Raw genomic sequence first — 23,530 nt, forward strand, 5'->3', positions numbered from 1 at the left:
TAGGCCTCACGCTCAACTTCAGCCTTCCCAACACAGCCAAAATTTCAGCAACTTTGGACTTAGAATATTTTTAGGCAGCTTTCAACATAGTAAGTTTATGAATGATTGGGCAATGAATTTAAGTAAAGGCAATAGCAAATAAACAAGAACACAAGGTACAATATACATGAAACTATTTTTCCAACTTTGTATTTAACTCAAGCATACAAAGAAACTCAAACTCAAAGTACAGTATAGTGTACAAAAGACCACTCTTGATCTTTAGATTTTCTCACAAGACTACTCTTAGCCTCAGGCGTTTTCACTCTTGAAAACAAACTTAGGAACTCTTTGCTAACTCATACATGTACTCCACACGTTTTCATAAGCATAAGGGGGTTGCACACTTATAGATCATGTGATAGCCCTTTGCCTTTACACTTGTCACTCTTAGGCTTAGACACTTGTCCCACACAGCCCACTATTTTAGCCTAGTGTAGTTGACATCCCCTAACTACTAGGATCATGCTAAGATAATGGAATCACGGCTACAAAAATGTTCTAGCAACTGCCTGCAAGATTTGAACAAAAGCCAATTGTTGCCCATGTGCACAACATGTGCCTTGTAACCGTCATTGACTTGGTCAAGCTGAAGCTTGCTGCCCATTGCGTGCCTTGGCTTGAATCAGGCGTCAATACTTTGCTCTCAGGTGCATTGCAGCCACATTAAGCCTTAGCCAATGCCCACACACACTGCCCTTTGCCACTCCCCAATGTCATGACAAGTTTGCCTTGCGCGCATGCGTTCGTTGCACTTAGCCTACCCTTGCTTATTTCGTTTTTGTCTTTCCTTAGCATCACTGCCTCATGCATTGATGCCTTTGTCATGCAATAGTGTCACCCTCAACCCGCATCTCGATTGTCAAGCCTTGCCAAGCTGCCTTGCCTCCCTCAAAGCCTTAGCCATCACTTGTATGTTTTCCCTTTTGCCTTGGTGTTAGCTTGCACGCCTTAGCTTGGCAACACTCATGCTGCCTCATGACAACACTCTTGTTGTTAAGTCAAGCCCAAAGAGGCGAACCCCTAATAAACCATCCGCACCCTTTGAAACTCGACGTCCTCGTCGAGACCAACTCAATTTATGAGTCCTAAGGGGTTGACAAGCAATGCCTCTTGGCCTATATCCTGCTTAGCCACAATTGCATTGACCTCAGCCACTTGGTTTTCACTGGTCATTGCCTCCAATGCAGCCATCTTATATGCAACAGTCATTGCATTCAACGTTGTCTTCTTTGGATAGTCTCTTGCTTAATGTGTCCCATCACAAATGAAACATCCACTGAATTTACTGCCCTTCTCCTTGCTCTTTGAAGTTCTATCATCTTGCTTTCCCTTCCCATTGTCTTCATTAGCATGGATATTCTCACATTTCTTCCACCCTTTTGCCTTGTCCTTCTTTTCGTCGTTGGACTTTGAAGTAAAAGTCTCTTCACCTAAGTGAAAATCATCAAATTCATCGGCCACCGCCACAACACTTGTGAGGTTTTGAATATTCAGCCTACGCAACTCCAATTGTGCCCACTACTGCAGCTCGCTCATGAAGTTTTGTAATTTTTCTTCTTCCGACATATTGCTTATGCTCAACATCAAAGAAGTGAACTCTTTGACATAGGCTCTCACTGATCTGGTTTGCCTCAACCTTTTCAGTTTATCTCTAACAATCCAAGATGAATTGATAAGAAGGAACTGATCCTTCAACTCCTTTTTAAGCCGTTCCCACGACTTAATCTTTGGTATGCCCATACTTTCATCTTCAGTTACACGAGTGCACCACCATAACTTAGCATCTTCACTCAAATGCATGCTAGTCAAGATTACTTTTTCCTTCTCATCTTGCACATGAATAGCATGAAAGTACTGCTCCATATCCCAAAGAAAATTCTTCAATTCACGTGCACTCCTTGCATCACCAAATGCCTTAGGTTCAGGAATTTTGCCTCAATTTCCGCCTTACCCAAACCAAATCCAAGCAGGTTTTCTCCAAATTGGTATACCTGGTCTTGTAGTCAGCCATTTTCTTACGTTGGTAGTATATGGCCCTTTACTTCCGCATGTCTTCATCGTATTAAGCCAACATAGATCCTATAGTGGTTTCAGTGACTGATAGGTATAGTAATAAAGGTTTCTTGGAGTTATCAGCACTTAGTTACAAGCAAGAAATAATAATGAAGAAATGAAAATTATACAATTTTTTTGATTTTGCATTTTTCATTTTTATATTTTTATAGGGCTATACGGACTCGAAGTGTAGACCTTCTCGGTAAAACAAATCAAAGTTATTATTATTAAAATGATCTTAACTGTTTCAAAGACTCAACATGTATTTTTTTATTTTTTTTTGTATTGGGCTCTTTCATTAACAGATATAAATATCAGTTAGTCTGCCATTTGACGATCAGTGCCACGTTGAGGAGCAATCTCGCTTACAGTAGGTCACAACACCACTCTCTCATTTTTCAGATTCGCATTCTCTTGACGTAGCCTTGCCAATTCTGCCTCAAGGTAGGCAAGCCTTGTCACGAGGGTCTGAATTTCGCCACCTTCAGGAACATTTCCAATCAATGCCTCTAGTTTTGTTAGCCTTTCCCGCAATTCATTGTTACCACCGGCCATGTTCTCAAACAAGACCAAGAAATCTGCCATTACTCGTCGTGTCTCCGTCACGAACCTGCTTCGCTCTGATACCAGTTGTCACGGGCTTGATTTTTGTCCGCCAAACAAAGCCTGTGTAGTAGCCAGGCCTCATGCCCAACACTTAGCCAATATTTTAGCAACTTTGGACTTAGAATATTTTTAGGCAACTTTCAACGTAGTAAGTTTATGAATGATTTAGCAACGAATTTAAGTAAAGGCAACAACAAATAAACAAGAACACAAGGCACAATATACAGAAAACTCTTTTTCCAACTTTGTATTTAATTCGAGCATACAAAGAAACTCAAACTCAAAATACAATGCCATGTACAAAAGATCACTCTTGATCTTCAGATTTTCTCACAAGACTACTCTTAGTCTTAGGCGTTTTCACTCTTAAAATCAGACTTAGGAACTCTTTGCTAACTCAAACATGTACTCCACACTTTTTTACAAGCATAAGGGTGTTGCATATTTATAGATCATGTGACAGCCATTTGCCTTTACATTTGTCGCTCTTAGGCTTAGAGACTTGTCCCACATAGTCCACTATCTTAGCCTAATGTAGATGGCATCCCCCAACTACTAGGATCATGCTAAGATAATGGAATCATGGCTACAAAAATGTTCTAGCAACTGCCTGTCAGATTTAACCAAAAGCCAATTGTTGCCCATGTGCACAACATGTGCCTTGTAAACGCGTTGACTTGGTCAAGCTGAAACTTGCTGCCTATGTGTGTGCCTTGGCTTGAATAAAGTGTTAATGCTTTGCTCTCAGGTGCATTGCAGACACATTAAACCTTAGTCAATGCCCACGCACACTACCCTTTGCCACAGCCCAATGTCATGACAAGTCTGCCTTGCGTGTGTGCCTTTATTGCACTTAACCTGTCCTTGCCCACTTCGTTTTTGCCTTGCCTTAGCATCATTGCCGCATGCCTTAATGCCTTTGCCATGCCATAGTGTGACCCTCAGCCCACATCTCGATTGTCAAGCCTTGTCAAGCTGCCTTACCTTCCTCAAAGTCTTAGCTATCACTTGCCCGTTTTCCCTTTTACCTTGGTGTTATCTCGCACACGTTAGCTTGGCAACACTCATGCTGCCCCATGGCAACACTCTTGTTGTCAAGTCAAGCTCAAAGAGGCGACCCCTAACACTAGGCTTCTATATTGAGGTATTTTGTAACCGTAAATTACTCTCTTTTTCAAATTAGATGAGGTACTTTCCTTTTTAGTCTGTTCCAAAATAAATAACATATTTCTAAATTTGAAAATAATTCAACTTTAAACTCTTCATTTTACCTATTTTACCCTTAATGACCACACAAATGTCATGGTCCTACAAAGCTTTTACCCATTAAACTTTTAAGAATTTCAAAAATCTTTGTTTTTTTTCTTAAACTCTGTGCCGAGTCAAACTATATCATCTAAATTGATTCGGAGGGAGTATTCATAAGTCACATTCTTTCTCATTGTAAACAAAAGGAAATTGATTAAAAAGTGGAATAAAGGAATGGAATGAAACATTATATTGCTCTTGCCTCTTGATGACTGGCACAAATAGCTCGATTTGTTCATTAGAAAGGACATGTACTTTTTTCTACACCAACATCAAACGCCATATGTTTTTTTAGTTGCCTTGCAGGAAAATCCCATTTAATTCTCTTGAGTATATATAATTTAATGTGCACCAAAGCTTGTCGAAATTGTAAGGGCATATATACTTCCGGCTGAGCTATTGCCAGTATATATGTATGTGAGGGTCAGACTCTTAATATGGCGGTTGAGATAATTGTAAATAAGTCAGGTAGGCCTTAATCCATTAGGGGTTTTATAATAATTGGGTTGTAGTCTTAGAAATAGCGGGCCAGCTGAAAGATGGACTGCAGAAGAGCTTTAGGCCCAAACACACTCAAGCCAATGGGTAAAAATGGCGTGAGGTAGCCACTATTTAAGGTGGTATTTATTTTTTATCCAGCAATTCTATTGTTGAGCAAAATAGCCACTACTCTATTAAAATTAATATGAAAGGATATTTTTACCCTTTCTTCCATTTCTTTTCTTCCCAAACCCTCGCTTCTCTCTCGATTAAGGACAGTGAAAGAAAATATGGTTGAAAATGGACATGACAATGTCCGTCGGCATGGTTCAGGAAATAGGAGAAGTGTTGATCTTCTTGATGCTTGTCTTATACCAGGAGTGATTCCATTTGCACTGTGTCTTTTCTTCTCAAAGTTGGTAGCATACACATTTTTGTACTGGTTGTCGTTTTACCTTAGTCAAACAGGTATACCAATAGAGAATTATACCAATAGAGAAACTTATACCATTGGAATTTGGAGGTACAAATTCAGATTGCGAAGTTAGATGTGTCAAGGACAATTGGTCCTGAACTTAGAGTTGGAAGTTCAAAAATTAAGGACACTTGGTCCTTAACTTAGAGTACAAGCACAGAAATTAAGGACATGCAGTCCTTAACTTAGAGTTACAAGCACAGAAATTAAGGACATGTAGTCCTGAATTTCGAGTTCCAAGTTCAAAAGTTAAGGACATGTAGTCCTGAATTTAGAGTTACAAGTTCAAAAGTTAAGGACAAGTAGTCCTAAACTTAGACTTACAAGCTCATAAATTAAGGACAGATAGTCTTGAACTTACAGTAACAAGCTCATAAGTTAAAGACACTTGGTCCTGAACTTTATGAGGAAAAGAGTATTTTCATCCGGACGGATAAAATTTATTAAAGCAGTGGCTAAAGACTAAAGACATTTTAAACAGTGACTTAAAAGTAAATACATGTCTTATTAGTGGCTAACTATGCACTTCCCCTCAAGCCAAGCTCAAGAAATTCCTCTTTCAGATAAAACTTCCTAACTGATTTCTCCTCTCTCTTCGTCTCTAACCTCCCCATTTCTTCTTCTTTCAGGATATTCATGGAGTAGATAGGAATCAATGTTGTAATTCAATTCTTACACGAGATTAATAAAAGAGTTCCTGCTTCTCTTCTTCTTAATTTTGTTTAGCAATTCTAGTACATTACAATGCAACAGATGGGAGTTCTGTTCTTATGATTAATACTTAAAAAATGAAACAACAAAGTAAAGCAAGAATTAGGTAAGAGTATCGTTAAAAAAGTGATTCACAGGACAGTTTTGTAGTCCCGGAGACCTTGTGGAAAAGCTACTTCCAATCCAGAACTCAAATCAAGCTCATAATACATGGTTGACAAGCTATTAAGTCCAAAATATACAAGGCTCTGCAAGAAAAGCTACAAGAGGCAATGCCCTTCAAAAGAAAAAGAAAAACTTAAAATTCTATATTTACAGAATATACAAGATCTGTGTACAATTGGAGATTCAATTTCGATTCCACTAGTACAGACAAAGAACAAACAAATGCTTAAAGAGTGTTCATACAACAGTAGTGATAGGCGCTATGAGCAGTGGAGCTGGTTGAAGACAACTCTTCTTACAGACACCAGCCCTCGGTTGATATTCTTCTGCATTTGTTTCTTGCGAACGCCCCAGAATGGCTGAAGGATAGCATATTTTTTAAATTATGCCAGACAGACTCTATCCTGTTCCAGTGTCAGAATCCAAATTCTTTCGGCTTTGTAGAAGGCCTTCATCCCATACTTCAGTACTCCTGCAGAGCATGAAGATTCCGTTAATAACATAAAAAGTGTACATGTGTAAGCATCATAGATGAGCCCAGAAATAAGTAACATTAAGAAACAACAACATAGCCAGTAAGATTAAAAGATTAGTCAAATATGAGTTCAAAATTTTTAGTCACGAGGAGCTTAAGGCAAATATAAACATGCATCGAAATATTTAGGGTGAAAGTGCAAAAGAACCTGAGTATTAACATTTATCATAGACTAGATCAAGTATTTTTTTTCATGACATCCTGGAAAGCTTATGTTATCTCCATGCCAAATTTAGTTCTTCTAAGCACCATCACAATTTTCTTTCAAGGAAAATAACGCGTCCAGACAAGTATAATTTAAATGATAACATGCATCAATCTTCATTTATTTGTACAGTAAGTAGTTTTATCAATAATGGTAAAATATACCGCATACGAACAATATCCCAAAACTTAGAGAATCTACAACATAATATGATTCTCCACGAACAGTACCCAATCTCCTATGCAAATTGGAACTTCATAGGTGCACCAAAAAGAAACTAAAAATGAGAGGCAAGAGTCTATTCCTCAGCACGCTACTTCATGTATGAACTGAATGGGTATTCGCACAGTATCTCAGCATTAATGCAACTTTACATTCCAGTTCAGCCATTGGTATTTTAAGGTATAAAAATGATACCCAAAGTAGAAAATTTTATAAAACTGAACACACATACCTCGTCCCGTCAATGTTGATACAAAGAAAACGGCCATGGCGCCATCCATCTTTAAAGTGGCCAAAGAAAACATCACCAAGCTTTGAATAGAAACGTCCTTCTCCATTAGCCTTTCCCTTCCAAAAGTTCACAAACCATCGATCCCCAGTATGAAAGTAAAACCACCCCTATATATAGTTACAGAAACTGTTATTCGTTTAGAAAATGACAGCTAAAACGGTTCAAATTTTCTTCTGAGATAGAAAACTGTGCAAAACCTGCTTCTCAAAGAAATATTCATACACCAGTGGCATCTAAACACTTTAATTCGAAAATCACTAAATAAAGCGTTGTGGTCTGGAATGTATCTTTTCTTTTAAATTGAGATCGCTCCAAGGGAGATAAGTGATACTCCCTCCTGTCCAAAGTTGTTGTCCCTTCACTTGTTGAGAATCAACTTGACCAATTCTCATGATGAAAATGATCACGGATAATTTTTCATTTAAAACTCATATAAACAGATAAAGAAGTTACATGAAAGATACCACAAATTCAAAGTATTTATTCAAAATATTAAACAACTCTTGGAAAAAGATTGTTATCAGTTTAAGTGAGTTGACTATTGAAAAACAAAAGGTGAGAATAATCTGGATGGCGGCTGGTTTGTTTTTTGATGAAGTAACAAATTCTTGATGTAAATGGAACTAATCCTGTATACAACCAGTATACAAAAGGTGGAGAATCTCAAGTGATCCCCATAAGATAGCACGCAGTAGTCTAAACCAATCGGAATCTCCTACGTACTCCAAAAGTTCACAAAAAACCAACATGCTCTTCTAAAATCTACAAAATGAGTTTTCAAACTCCTCAAAAGCTCTCAGGTTCCTCTTTTTCTTTTCTTTTTTCAAACAGTCCAAGGAAGCCACTTTGCGTGCTCGTTTGTATATTTGGAAAAGGTGCCGAACTTGCATCCATGGTGTGTTGAAATGTCATAACTTTCAGAAACTTAAGGAAACAAAGAACAAGAAGTTGATAGCGTGCGGCAGAAGTGCCCGCCACACTAGTATTTGTATAATAAATTTGTACATAACCATCAGAGCTCAATGAAGGAATATTGGTACCTTTCCGTGCATGAGATCATCTCTCCATGACCCCCGATAAATATCACCGTTATTGAAGTAAAATGTACCCAACCCTGACTTCTTTCCGTAGCGCCACATACCATCGTATTTGCTTCCATCTCCAAGAGACAAGCAGCCCTGTAGAATTCGAAACTCACTTTCATCCAGACAAACACAAATATAGAAAATAAAAACTATAATCATCTATCTGAGTTCGGATTTCGGTTTCTTGAGTTTTTGGAAATAAAATTCATATCAAGAAAGTACATAAAAGTACTATATATCATAAATAAAGTATCTAAAAAGATGTTTAATAAAACTATGGTCAAAGAAATCCTTTTGACACTCCAATAGTTAACAGTATCTTCTTTTTGGGGCTAAATAAAAAGTTTAAAAAAGTAGCACAGGAAACAGGTCTTCTGAATCTCAACAGTTAAATCAAAGTACCTTTCCTTCGGGAAGTCCTCCTTCAATCCGACCTCTGTATATACCTCCCCTGTATTTCATTTCGACTACGGGAATCCACTTCTTTTTTGAATCTCGTTCGGCTTCCTGAGTATGATGATAGCACAACATAGAACAAATAAAAACTAAATTTAACTTTCCATCAAAACTCTCCCACTTAAGTTCTTCGTCATATAATCAACCAAGATACTCTGATGTCTAGCTTCGTCCAGACACGGATAAATTTGAGGTGGAGAGAGGAGGAAAAGGCTCTGGTGCCATGTCTTACAACGGCTTCAACTATGTAAAAACACCAAAGCAGAAATTCAAATCTACTCAATGTAATCATGGGACCACAACTGACTACGATTGCATGAAGGAAAATTAGTAGGACCCAGTGTTAACATCTACATTTCCTTTCTTGATTTCTACTTGTATTAAGGTCCATCACCAGTTCATGAATTTGCATTGTAAATGATCACCAGCAAAAGTTGACACAACACCTTTCATTTTCCTCACTATTAGAAATAGTATTCGTCATTTCTCATTCTTAAAATATCTGTAGCACATAGATCTGTAAGATAGTGAAAAAATCCAACAGCTCCACTAGCAAGTATAACACTACCTAAAGCCAAAGTTATCAAATTTAAAGAAACAGAATCAATTGATAGAAAACTATAACGTAGACAGAAGTTTGGGCAATCTAGACACTAAAAACAACTTATAATTAAATTGATAAAGTTTTCCTTACGATAAAATTAAATTTGATCATTATGTCCAGCACTAAATTTTAGGCTATTTACCAGCATAGAGGCCGCCCGAGAAGAGAGAACTCCTTTCTTTTTTGGAACACTCGCATAGTTTCTTTCAGTCAAGGAAGGGTTAGAGTTGTAAACATCTGCCATAATTTTGCTGTATTCTTCATCCATTGCATCCTGAGATAAACTTGAAACATCTCTAGACTGAGCTATTTTGCTTTCTTCAGATTTCCTCCCTGTATAATTTCTTGAGTTTGAGGAACCTGGACTAGTTTGCAACTGTTCTTTCTGCTTTACGCCAACCGGAAGTTTGTAGGTGCTGGTATTGTCAACCATGTCATTGGCTTCTATATTCTCGGTCCCTTCTGTAGCTAAGCCTTCTGAAGTGTCATTTCCTGGCCTCAGATTCCATCTGTTGAGCAGCTCTCTTTTAAAAACAAGAGGTTCTGTAAAATCCATTTCGATCAGGCACTATTCCATTATAGGCTCATAACTTTGATATGCTCTTCTAATATATTTTGTCCACTTTAATCTTATTGCAAGTGATGAAGGTCATTGCATGAAGTCATGTCTAGACGCTACTGTATGAAAAACTGAGTGAACCTAAGCAAAAATAACTATGTACCTTCAGTACCAACATCATCCGTGGATGAACAAGGGTCAAAGTTTGACAGTTCAATCTTCCTTTCATCAGAAACATTATCATAATCTCTGCCAAGCAAAGAAATTTCTCTAAGTAAGAGCAGCATATGTCCCGTCTGAGAATGAATTCATCATAGGTGAACTTAGATAGTCTAAAAAGAATAGAGGAAGACCTCAAAGAAGATGTTCCTTCACTATCAGTGCGAAATAATGCCAGCAGTTCCCCAGAATAAACTGACTCATCCTTACGCGCATTATCCACAGAAACAAATTCTGCCGTATCAGAAATTTCTGGACTCTCATCAATTTCGCTTTCTTTGGTAGTTTGAGGTGGTGGATCTGGCTTCTTAAGGATATTAAAAATGAAAGGAATATGTTGTGCCAGTCTAGAGAATAAGTTACTTTTTTTGGAAGATTCCTGTTCAGCGTACCTAAGAATCATAAGTACTCAAGAATCAGGATTTCAGAAAGTTGTACAAATTAGAAAATAGAACAGGTTGAACTCTTTAGCGAACCGTCGCCATAACATCTTAAGAAGTGAACGAATGTGGCAACAAACAAAGAAGCCATGTGAAAGAAAGACAGTATACAAGAAAACTCAAGAAAATAAAAAGAAAGAGGATACATTTCTCTGATCATGAACGAAAGCAGACACCAAATATTCACTGACTAGTCACTAAATTGTACAAAATGTAGAAAGGAATCCTCTCAGTATATAGGAGAAGTAACACCTAGCTGGAAATATCCAAATACATATTTTCCTTTAATCAGTTGATCTCATTCTATAATGAGCAGCGCAACCAAGCTTACTTATTGGGCCCGAGTTACTAGGATATCTTGTTCTAAGAATTACAGCATCTGCATGCATTGGTAGTTGATAAAAGACTGTACATTACACTTATCTTAATGCATAGAGTACTGAATCAAAAAGACCTATTATCACTATTTCATACCATTCTTTTAGTTGAGATAGTCTTATCTTTCATTTAGAGCTAGAATCCTAGTTGTTCAAAAGTTCTAAGTAGCTCCCTATTTTATAAATAGGGCTCTATGCAAAAACATTTTCATATAAGACAAAGAAAAGCCACATTTCTTATCGGCAGGAGGTGAAGAAACAAGGCAGGGGAAGGGACTATTTTCAATAGAGCTCTAGTAGGCAAATGGAGGCTTGTGGAGAAAGGTTATCACTAACAAATATTAAGTCCAACAGGGTGAATGGAGTACCAACAGGATTAAGATACTTTATGGAGTTGCATTATTAAGATACATTATGAAATGGTAGGAAGAGTTCCATATAACTGTCAGACTTCAACCAGGAAATAGAACATCAGTCAGTTTCAGGAAACAAAGATGATATAGTGATGTTCCTTGTACGATGCCTTTCTGGTAGTCTTCAGCATATCATGCCAACAAGCAGCTATGGCAGGTCAGATCTATAGAGACAGGGAAAACACACTCCTCTATAAGAAACACAAAATTTTCTTGGACTGCTTATTAGACAAACTATAGAAGATGGAACAAACTAATAAATAATGGTTTTGACTGCAGCATGTTAGGCTATGACCCATGTTTATCCTAAACTGACCCAACCTATGTTGACCCACGTAAACTTGGAGGGGGGGGCGCAAGCTAGAGCTATAGCTGTAATAAGGAGATCAATTCATTAAAGCGCTGAAAGCAAAGTACAAAAGGATCTATTCAAAGGGTACTAGTCTTCCTTGAGTGTGGTGGTTGAGTAAATGCTTATTTGCTTTAAAGTCTTCCACTAGGCCAAGGCTTCAGACTGGTATGAACAACCCATCCAAAAAGGCCCTAGACACGTTAGAACTCATAAAACAACTAAACCTACTCTAACAAACATATAAGAATAAAAATTGGCTCCATTTGTTAAGACAACTTACCCACATGTAACTAAAGTAGTTACTATTAAATTTGGCTCCATATTGGGTTCCTGGACAATGGAAATCACAATGTCTCCGTTACATCCAGTAGTTTGACGAAACGTGTGCAAGATGCTATGCACATTGCTGGAGTTTACAACACCTGAACTTGCAATAATGCATATAATCACACCATTTGAGCCCTGAGAAAGAACGAGTAAGCAAAAAGGATGAAGGCCTCAAATAGAGGTCAAAAGACCACAGAGAGAGAAGTAGAGAACGTGAAATCATAATAGCTTACAGAAAGTATTCTAATAGTGTAGTTGAATTTCTCCTTACCTTTACTCCCAGACCAAGGAAGGGGCAGTCATACACAGCTCGCAGAATCGAAGTTTCGATATTGTAGCCAGTTCCAAATCCAGTCTTTGCCTCTTTGTAGCTTTCAAGAATCTGAAAAGAGTCACTCTACCCTTCAATTTTGAGCAGACGAAAAAACAGAGAAAATGTATAAAATTCCGTAACAGTCTTGTGGCTTAATGCCCGAGAGCGAGCAATCCAATTCACAGAACTTTTGGTTTGAAATGCTCCGCTTTTTATAGTGTGTAAATTACTCCAAAAGCCACTAATTTCTTCTTCTGCCCACCAATAAGATTTAACTCAATCTGCCTGAATATAAACTGAATGAACTTACTTTCTGTTCCTCCTCCACTTCTTCTCTTTTCTTTTTCTTCCTTTGCTTTCCATTCTTTCAAAAGATTTTCATCTAAAGTCTAAACTCCTAGATAAGAAGTGACTCAACCCTAAAGCTAGCTCATGAAGTGAAGATTGCGTAAGACCATATAAGGAGACAACAACCCATTTCTTCTACCAATGCGGGACACTTACATCCCCCACATCTATGACTGGACACCTGGCGCGTGGATAATATAACATAGGGTTACAATATTAGGTATACCAAGAATAGGAATGGCCTGCCTCTGATACCAGGGGAAAGAATTTGAACATCCAGCCCAAAATCTTAATGCAATGGGTGGAATAGCCCAGGACTATATAAACCTCTTTAAATACCCTTGCACAACCAATGAGGGACAAGTGTATTCTCTAAAACCTTCCCACACATGCAACCAGGTTATTGAGTTTGCACGTGAACTAAAAATAAATTGTCTTTTCTCTTTTTAGATTGAAGATCTTTTTTTTTTTTGCATTTTTAGGGTAGAGAAAGAGGAGGCTCAGTCAGAGTGGGCCTGAAATAGATGGAGACAGATTAGGTTCAACAAGCTAATTAGTGGGCCTAGAGCTATTTCAGTGGAGTGGCTCGACAAGCTGATTTGAGAGACAGAAACCCAGAGCAGGTCTGATGTGACAAAGATAAGACCGTAGCGACAGGACATGACGAGCGAAAGTGGTTGTGCAAAGGGCTCACAAGAGTTTGACCCAATACCATGGTAAGAAATGGACCTTGGGCCTAACCCAACCCCAAAAGCTAGCTCATGAGGTGAGGATTGTCCAAGACCATATAAGGAAACAATAGCCCAGTTCATCCACCATGTGGACACTTAACAATTCTATTCTGCAGTTTTGCCCCTAGATTTGACCGATTCCTTTTCTAAGAACTAACAAACAGGAGCAACTTCAACCTTTCGAAAGTTGAAAGGGTATAAAAAATATTCTGATCTATAAGTTACCAAAAATGTGTAATTTTGGTGGCCTCTGGAGGGGAGAAATTTACCAGTTCTATATGATCACGGATTTCCAAGGATAGGAACTTATTGTACTTATCATGCACTACTAAGAGGTAATACAATCCAGGTAGAATCTATTTTATCAGCAATAGAAATTAATTATGTAAAATAAGATTTGATAACTCTTACTTTTATTAGCTCTGGACCACTCAGTTCTTTGGTACCGCCATCTATCACATCTAGAAGCTTTATGTGGTCGTCCTGATATTGTTGCAAGTGCAAAAACATACAGCTATCAGATAAATCATCAATCAAAAGTTGTATAAGGACTAAGAAAGTAAGAGCCAGAATGGCAGTAAAAAGAAGAAAAGAAAAGAGAGAAAAAATAACTTGTGAGACTAATCAAAAAAGGAATAGAACTTACAGACACAAGAATTGGAATGGCATTAACAGCCATCAGCACAGCATTATATGAAGTCTTCAAAGCCTCATCCAGAGTTAATAGATCTTTCTTGAGGAGACCATCAGTGTCAATAACTGCAAGTCCAAATAAACAAACATCACAACTCTGGAACTTAGGCAGACTCGCTGACAATCTTATATTCTTTTTTAGATGTGATGATTCAAAAAGCTTCAGGAATCTGCATAAACATTATATCATGCATTGAGGAAATGTTAAATATCGCTTCCAGAATAGCTGGACAATTAATAGAAAAGCTGATAATTTCTGTAAAGGCTTTTAATAGCCCATAATGGCAGCAATGCTGCAGTAGATATGTGGTCATTAAGATTTCTAATAGATGAGTATTGTAGTAACAAACAGCATATGTAAGATCTAAGGTAGTAATAGGCAAAGTTTAACTGACCTATACAGACAGTTGCATGCCTTTGAAGTTTGTCAATCAAATCCGTGACCTGTAAATAGGTGATAAAAAAATGTTGGTAGAAGACAAAGCTGGAAACATTTTGAAAAGGGTTACAAAATCAATTTCGAATTAAAAAAACAGAGTAAATGCAATAAACTAGGCCTAAATCCATTTGTAGGTCTATCTTGAAAATAACTATTGATAAAGATGACACGTCTATGATATACTTGATCTTATACCTTGTATTAATACGACAATGAGAAAGCTTAGATCAATTCTCCACATTAGAAAACATAATGCATGATACATTAAGCCCAGAGGTGGGGACAAGAATAAGAAATAGAATCAGCTACTCCTCATGAAGTCACAATAGCAAGTTTTATTCGCACCTGAGCACTTCAACCAAAACTAGGGTTTCCTTGATTACCTTCTTTTCAACTTATATTATAAACCTACTAATTCTTTCTTCTTCTCTTTTTTGTTAGTTAAGGACTTTTTTTTTTTTTGATGAAGTAAGGTGTATATTAATTAAAAGGCATCCAGAAGATGCAATGATTACAAAAGAAAAGGAGATATCAGCTCCTAGGAAGGACAAAAACCTATTACAATACTATTGAGCTGATAAAGTCCAAGAAAAGGTCAGGGTTATACACAGGGGTGTGGTTCACCCAGCAAAAAAGTAAAACTAAACATCTAGCCTTAAGTTTGTGTCTGGCAGTTGAAATGCCATCAAAGCATCTTTGATTCCTCTCTGTCCATATGCGCCACAAAATAACAGCAGGAACCATAGACCAGATTCTCTTGATGGACTTCTCAACTTTCCAGGAGCTCCAGCTCACAAAGGCATCCCTGACATTCCGAGGCATAGTCCAATGTAGACCAAAAAGTGAAATAAACATCGACCAAATGTTTGCTGCAACTGTACAGTAGAGGAACAGGTGATTGATTGTTTCATGATTGCTAAGGCACATATGGCATCTGTTGGCAAGTTGGAAACCCCTTCTGAGAAGGTTATCCTGAGTTAGGCAAGCACCCTGTAGTGTTATCCAACAGAAACCACTAACCTTCCAGACCACTTTCCATGACCACTGGTCAATCAAAGCTTTGTTAGAGCTCATGTTGTGATAGCTTTCTTTGACTGAATAGGAACCCCCTCTACTGTTGCCCCATTTAAGTTTATCTTTGTCTTGGTTGTTGATGGAGATGTTAGTTAAGGACTTATTTTATTTTATTCCTTTGAATATTTCTTTTTTGGAAGCATAAAGTCCTAGGTTGCTTAGGATTAGGGTTTAGAATCTTCACTTCATAGAAAACTGGGCGCTTTAACATTGTTATAGAACAACCTCATACTATTAACAGGATTTTTTTCTTTGGCAATTGTAGTACATTTACACAACACATATTTACTTAAACCCTTCTTAAAAGTTTTTCTCAGCTTCCTCTATAAGCTTCAACACTGATCGAAGTATATCCTCTTCATCCAGAACATACTTAAAAATTAGACTGTATTAGAGACCAGAGAGATGGTTTGGTTGGTCCAAAAACCTTATCTCCTTAGATGCTCTTGCGTACTCTATACTACCATATCATATGACCTACTATATAGTACACCATGTCATTTATGCCTTCAAGTTTTTTATGCATGACCACATAAAACAACCAACATTCCCTATACGTTTATCAAAGTTTTGACAGGTATGACATAAAAAAATGTGTTTCATGGCAGTCTTCATTAGTTTAGAGTAGCACAATGTTGCCTAGTCTACAAAACATTGCCAAATGGCTTGAATTCTTTACAACCAATGAGAAAATGAAAAAACGATTCCTGCTTCCTTCCTCAATTATTTTTGTTGTATTTTTTGCCTAATATCCTTCCAACAGAAGATTTATTCAGCAGCATGGTTTCCCAAAGTAGAAGTATAATACCTCATTATAACGTCTTCGTCCTTCAAAGCTGAAAGGCTTCAAAATGATGCCAATCACTAGTCCATTTCTGGACTTTAATCTTCTTATAATATCAAGTGCTGGGACATGATCAGTGCCATAAGCTGCACTAACCACCTAAAGAAGCAAGAAGAAAATTTGGCAACTACTTACAAACAAAATAGCGAAAGCAACTGAAAATTAGATGGTCGAAAAGCAAATGATTCTTTTACAGGTACTTTTTGCACCTTCAGCAAATAAGACAAGTCAATGAAAAAGATATGGTTCAATGACAAGAATTTCCTTCATGTCGTATCCTAATAAGTAATATCACAAATTATTGGGAAAAACAGAGAAGGGAAAGAAAGTGCCAGATAACAAAGGATCTTTTCAAAAATTTCATTTTCCTTTTATGCTAGCAGGGGCATAGTTTTCCAAAAGAGCTTAGCCCCCATTTAGATTTTTAACTCCAGACAAATGTTTCACTCGACAATAATCATTACTGAAGCCAATTCTAACTTCTTCTGTTCTTATTTTGCTAAGGTTTAGTTCAAATTACTCTCACAAATTTCAAATATACTCAAATCTGAATTGTCTACCAAACTATTTGATGAACATTCTCTACTTGAAACCAAAGGTAAATCAGAGGGAAACCAGATTTCTTTGTCTCATCAGCCACAAAAACTTCAGGAAAGTATCTCTTAAGGTAGAAATAATCCAATTTTCTTCTTATGAAAGTTTCGACCCTAGACATGCAGTATTACTAGAGACCCTCAAAAAGCAACTACATCTCTGTAGGAGCTTATTGGCTCAAACGTAGTTTGAAAGTAGCATTGTGTAGCTTGTGACAGGTAGGCAGGTACTTGGAGTCAAGTAGTTTATCCAAGTGCTTGTCAGCAACTCAAATTGAAGGGTTGATCAGGCTGAATACACCAGTTATAAATTATACCAACAATCATGCAGGTTTAGAAAGACACTTGTTAACTTATGAAGATAGGAGGAAGTGCAGTGAAGCATATAAGATCAGTTTCTGCTTATGGAGATAAGTTTTAAAAAGGCACTGCTAACTCTGATTAACATGTTCTAAGCTTCTTGTGTTGCAGCTGCTGGAAAAACTTTACGTTGAGGAAGAACTCAGGGGAAGATTCCTAATATATTTTTCTCCAACCTCTTCTCTCTTTCACCTCTTATGTTTCTAATTTGCTTCAATTTTGAACAAACTTCCAGATATGATTTCTTAGACATTCATTCACATGAAGAAACCTTATGTTGACGCCTAAGCAGTCTACTCTAAACTAGAAAATCTTTTCAGCAAACACATATCATAGTTTTTTTGCTCTAGGGACATTCTATTACGACAATACTTTAGCCCTCCATAAGGATGCTCAAGTTACTTTCACAAGAAGCAGGAAAAGTGCTAGATATTAAACTGCAGATATATACACATAAATTATTTAAGGACTGAGCTATCCTTGGTCTGCAGTCTTATTCTTTTTTTGATAAGGTAAAAGTTTTGGTCTGCAATCTTATTCATGATTGTCTCAGCACTCCCTGACTCTTGTCCTCTATTCATGACTGCCTTAGCAGAAAACCAAGGGAACACATCCCTCTGTTACCCATCCAAGTCAATGTTCTCCATAAGATTAACATGAGGTAGTATCTTTACTCAATGGTCACTGGTAATAAAATAAGATCTTAGGCAGAAGAGTTGAGGAATGTACAAACAAGTATAACTGCTTTGGGACATGAATTTATCGCTGATGGAACTTCCATAACTCTTGAAGAAACATCTGCAAAACACGACAGTGAAGAAAAGCTTAAGTTCACAACAGATGGAATGGAAGAGGAGGTAACAGATAATAAAGATTGACAGATCAGTAGTTGGACACTCTAGGAGATTGATTCATCCTAAAAGATACCAAGAATTTTACAGTTGCATATGGATCCCTTATCATGTATATTTAATTTCATCACAAAGAGATCTATTGAGATAAGGAAGATCCTCTTAGGCCTAGTTTAGTGGGATATTATAACTTAACTGGTGGGAAATTCTCTATAAACATCTAATGTTTATTCAGCATAATCAATAAGAGAAAGTATTCAGCATCTCTTTTCTTACTTTCTGCAAATGACACTTACGAATGCACAGCTAGTTGGTTTCTGGAAAAAACATCCAGTTTGCATGCAAAAGCTTAAGTGATGAGTATACGTGTTATATCACTCTCCTGGATTAAGAAATTTCAAGTGAAAGCACTGATCAATATTGATAAGCTAACTGAATGATGCCCAACTAATAAGCAATGTTGGTCAATCCAGAAAGTCTATTTTATATTCAAGGATCTTCTTCACCTAAATATAGTAACCTACCCTCTAGCGAAAACAGCCTCTTAACCTGCACAAGGTAGGGGTAAGGCTGCGTACATACTACCCTTGCCAGACCCCGATTTGTGGGATCACACTGAATTTGTTGTTGTTGTTGTTGTATAGTAACCTACCCCAAACGTCCAAGTTTCAATACGTTGGACAAATATAAGATCCATTCATCATTACTTTGGGCTATGCCCGAATCAACCCGTCTCAAACACGGGGTATTTTGGGTCAAGTTGGACGACCAAATCAACCATTGTTGATACAAGAATTCAGCGTTCCAAGTCTTCCAACTGAACATCTCTGTTTCTCGTCTTGCTTCAGCAGTGTCATGTTGCTACTGCTATAGCCAAGGTGGGTCCTATGCTGCCTTTTTCCACCCTGAGAGTGACAGGAATACATTTTGGCTGTGAAACTAACTTGTGGTCCATAAATTGTCACTTGAAACAAAGTAACTTGTGGTCCATGCTCCATACAGATTTGCACTTGATGGAATCTAGGATTTTCCCGTTGTGAACATCCATTAATCAGGGCTTCTGTTAATTTGTCGTCGCTGCCTGATGTTTGGTTTTCCTTTCTTTTTCTACTTTAAGAGCTGATACGCTTTAATGGATACAACTGAAGCTTTAAGCTGGACAAAAGATTGGTCTAATAATTGCTCGAAATGAAATGTATTTGTTATTTTTTATAAGGTATTATATTAATGTTTAGTACCAAGAAGGTAGTACAACAGTACAAAGGGGGAGACCAAGTTCACATATACACAGTTACAGCATCATCTCTTCCAAAGATTCCAAAAGAAAGCTGTGTTTTCCAGCATGTTACTCTTACACCTTCAGTACAAAGACTGTAAGCACCTATACTTTATAAAAGTAGACTGAAGTTTCTTTCCATCAAAAGTAGACTGAACCTTTAAGCACCTATACTTTGTAACTTTGTAATTGTGTTGCATTCAACTTAAAAATGCATTTAGCTGTTAATTCTCTCATTGCACGGGATATTTATTAACTCTGAGAAGAATAAGATCTTCCAGTAGAAACCAACTAAAATAAAGTATAGTAAAAAATGGAGAATAAAGGAGGAAAAAACTCGAGGTTAAGTTAATTTGGATGGGTTGACTGCATTATTTGACTCATCTTGACCCAAACTACCTTTGGAAAATAGCATTCATTAATTCAACCCATTTTACCCGTCCAACTTTGGCCCAACCCGCCCATTTGATACCTCTATTCCTAAATAGTAAAGTTATAGAAGTATATGAATATCCAACCTAAAACCTTAATACAATAGGCAGGGTCGCCTAAGACCTTTATAAACTCTTCTAGAAGCTCTTAAACAACCTATGTGGGACAACTATATAACTCAATACTTTCCTACACGTATAACGAGATTTTGGAGTTCACATATTTGGGTTCACATGTGACTTTAATTCAGACTTACAAGTGTGCAAACGAGCTTACTAGAAGTTAGTTCTAATACCATGTGGAAGACCTTGAGCATCCAACCCAAAACTTTGAGGCAAGACTTGTATAAACCACTTTGGAAACTGTTCTGTAAAGTTTTAAAACAACTATATAACTCGATGGGAGCAGTAGGGTCGTGACTTGTAATTTCCTTCTTTCAGACACAAGAACCGTTGTGACAGAAAACTACCACCTAATCCCATTCAACTTTTAAACCAATAGGACTGAAAATAGTTACTACTACTTTGTAAGAAGATGAAAGACAGAAAGAGGGAGAAGAAAGAGAAAAAAGAAAGGAAAGAAAACAAAACATTTCACCTTCTGTAGGCAATTTCTCTTGTAATAGCACCTTTTCTGAGTCTTTCATGAGAATATTCCTGCACATGCAATCACAAGAATGTCGGTAACATTTTCAGAAATTAATATTGCATGATTATGTTTCTGCAAGTAGCTTTGACAACGCATTACATTCTAGGACAACGCATTAGATTATTGAAGCATCAGAAGATAAGAATCATCCTAGGGAAACTTTCATACTACTAAAATAGTTTCTTAGGACAATGCATTCCACGATTTAAGCTCCACGAGTATATGCTCATAATAAATATTGTTAATATTTTCAGTTATTTTTCCAACAATTTATTATTCAGCACAATGGCTGGATGATTGGAAAAGGCAGCAACATTACTTATCCAAGTCCTCTTTTTTTGAGAAATAAATAGGTAAGTACTAAGATAGTGCTGCACCGCAAAAAAGAGCATCCTCCATTCAAGAAAACTCTTCAATTTGGTATCTAACAAATGAAATATATCATAGCATACATGTGGCAAATAACACCAAGGAACCAAAACATTTATGTTTCAAGAATCAAAATTCAATAAATTATTCAACTTTTAAAATTTGATTGGATATTTCTCCATCAAACTAACCTTTCAACCATTATTTCAATATTTACTACCACAATCACTAATACAAGTCAAATTAACATGATAAACCCGAAAATACAGTCACCAAACAAAAAAAAAATCAGAAAGCATACCAAAATCTTAAAGCCGAGGAAAGACAAGGTGAAGCCAAGCAGAAGTCAAGTAGAGCGTCTTTCCTGCTGCCAATTCCAAATACCTCCACAAACTCAGTCTCTTCCCACACATTTTTTAACCCTTCTCCCTGCATATCATTTTCACGATTCCCTTCGCATTTTTGACTGTCTCTGCTGTTGAAATTCGAGTTGGTTTCCGCTCGCATAGGCTCGGAGCTGCATTTCACTTTGATTCTAATTCTCTGATGTGGAAAAGAGCGAGAATTGAAAGAATTCGTCGGAGAAAGAGCGCATAGGGAACCGCGTGAAAATGCAGAGAGTCGCACTGAAATGGGAAGGAGAAGGTCCATAGTAGTAGCAGAGAGAGATAGGAAGAATATTTAACCTTTATAGCACGGTTTCCTGCGGGTGCAGCAGTGAGACCATTGCACCGTTCAGGGAGGAGAAATGCGACTCTCTTTTTTCATGAAATGGGAGAAGGAGCTTGTAAAAAATCTAGATGCAAATAAGAGGGAAGGGAGGCCCCCAAACTATTAATAAATACAATATCCTCCTTTAACTCTATTTTACTACCATTTGGTACTTGACTTTTTTTCCTTCTCTTTTGTAGCCTATTTGGCCAAAAGAGCTTCTTCCTTTTTAGTCAAAATACTTTGTTCTAAAGTTAAGTTGTTTGATCAATCTTTTAGAAGGAAAAGGGTACTTTGAGTAGAAGCCGAACTAATTTTTGAGAAATAGAAAAAAAATAGTAGTTTATCCCCAAAAGCACTTTTTAAAAAGTATTTTTGAGAAAAATACACTTAAAAGTACTTTTTAAAAGGTTGGCCAAATATTAATTATTGCTCAAAAAAAATTCCAAATTAATTATTCAAACACAAGTTATTTCTCAACATAAGTACTTTTGAGAAAACACTTTTTAAATAAGATGATTTTAAAAGTTTAGCTAAGCAGGTTATTAGTTCCTTTTTGACAATGCACCCTTTGATATTCATAGAAGTCCGGAAGAAGAGAGAAAACCATTTGACCCTTAATATGATCCTCTACTAGATAAAGTTGGCAACGAAGTTCGGACCTACTAAGAGAAGGAATGAGACTCTCAACTAGAGATTAACTGTCAAGTTATAGTGAACAAATGACAAGTAAAATTGGATTGTGAGTAACAAAGATTGTTGTTAAAAGGATAAACCCGATAAAGTAAAAATTTACTTTGTGTTGCTTGTAACACTAGTTCGAAATTCTAGATAAATTATCTAAAGTGGAAATATTGAAACTTATTGGACTAAACAATAAGATTTACATCAAAGATAATGGCCTTCTCTTTGTTTGAAAAAAAAAGGTAAAAAATCAAAGATAATGGCCTTCTTAACTCATGCTTATTATTTTCTATAATCTATCTATACTATATAAAAGTACGAAGGCCTTTAGTAAAATATCGTTCGCCTTTTTTGCCTTTTAAAATAGATTTCACACTACACAAAATAGTCATTTAATTATTTTCCTAATTTTAAGACTTTAAAATCCACTAAGTTTTTTTTTATTATACTCATCTTTATTTGAACTATACAAGAAGTCACAATATTTAAAAGTTTAAAATCGATTCAAAAATTACCACTTCAATTCGAATAAATACATAAAAAGAACATTAACATTATGCAACTTATCTTACATATACCATGTTGAACGGTAGAATAGTCATTAAATGATACTAAATACTTATATGATTTAATAAAACGCATATACAAATATTATAGCAATATATGTAATATAAGAGTCCTAAAATAAAGACACACTCCACAAGCTGCTTTTGCGGAGGGAAGATCTTTGATTCACAATGTTCTTATATGTAATGATCTTATGAGGTACTACAACGGGAAGACAACAACTAGGTGCCTCGTGAAAATTGATTTGAAGAAAGCCTATGACATCGTTAGTTAGGACTTTATAGAGAAGCCATTGGTTGGGTATGGATTTTCAAATTCATTTATTCAAATGATAATGATATGCATTAAGGTAAATGGGGAGGGGTATGGATATTTTGAGGGGAGGAGAGGACTGATCCACGTCCAATCTGCACTCAATAGTGTGTGAAAATTGTTGTTGCGATTTTAATACCCAACTAGAGTCGGGGTCGAATTTCTCAGGGAGTTTATGAAGGGTGTTAAGGTAGATACTTGAAGAGAGTATGTGAAACAACTAAATTAAGCTTTCAAATAAAGAGTGATTGTTATCCAAGTTAACACTATGATATTAATCTAATTAAAAGTAACTAAAAATAGAATAATTATTTTTGATATTTTTAAACAAATGAAAAAAAGCCTACGGGCGTAACC

General features: G+C 36.7%; 1 protein-coding gene across 5 annotated transcripts; it reads right to left on the reverse strand.

The window, feature by feature from the left end:
- Positions 1-5,853: 5,853 nt before the first annotated feature.
- LOC104103938 (protein ACCUMULATION AND REPLICATION OF CHLOROPLASTS 3, chloroplastic) lies at positions 5,854-21,686 on the reverse strand. 5 transcript variants are annotated; one of them, XM_018773359.2, is made up of 17 exons: positions 21,201-21,686; positions 20,480-20,538; positions 20,178-20,249; positions 18,057-18,121; positions 16,335-16,469; positions 14,409-14,457; positions 13,967-14,079; positions 13,732-13,803; positions 12,200-12,310; positions 11,882-12,063; positions 10,154-10,411; positions 9,964-10,049; positions 9,384-9,784; positions 8,584-8,688; positions 8,137-8,274; positions 7,037-7,203; positions 5,854-6,314 (listed from the first exon to the last, which is right to left on the reverse strand). In XM_018773359.2, exons 1-17 carry the CDS (start codon positions 21,548-21,550, stop codon positions 6,242-6,244), a joined length of 2,436 nt encoding a protein of 811 aa, XP_018628875.1. In that variant the 5' UTR covers positions 21,551-21,686; the 3' UTR covers positions 5,854-6,241. The 5 variants fall into 5 exon arrangements, with proteins under 5 accessions (XP_018628875.1, XP_018628876.1, XP_070043981.1 ...); XM_018773360.2 differs by lacking the exon at positions 8,584-8,688; XM_070187880.1 differs by lacking the exon at positions 8,137-8,274.
- Between the last annotated feature and the right edge of the window lie 1,844 nt (positions 21,687-23,530).

This window comes from Nicotiana tomentosiformis, chromosome 11, assembly GCF_000390325.3.
Source record: "Nicotiana tomentosiformis chromosome 11, ASM39032v3, whole genome shotgun sequence".
Classification (NCBI taxonomy): Eukaryota; Viridiplantae; Streptophyta; class Magnoliopsida; order Solanales; family Solanaceae; genus Nicotiana; species Nicotiana tomentosiformis.

Excerpts from the sequence above, each read along its gene's own strand:
- LOC104103938 (XM_018773359.2), bottom strand. The coding sequence starts at position 21,550 with ATGGACCTTCTCCTTCCCATTTCAGTGCGACTCTCTGCATTTTCACGC. Across the intron at positions 20,539-21,200 it reads TCCTCGGCTTTAAGATTTTG|GAATATTCTCATGAAAGACT; the intron begins GTATGCTTTCTG and ends TTGCATGTGCAG. Across the intron at positions 10,050-10,153 it reads GAAGGAACATCTTCTTTGAG|AGATTATGATAATGTTTCTG; the intron begins GTCTTCCTCTAT and ends TTTGCTTGGCAG.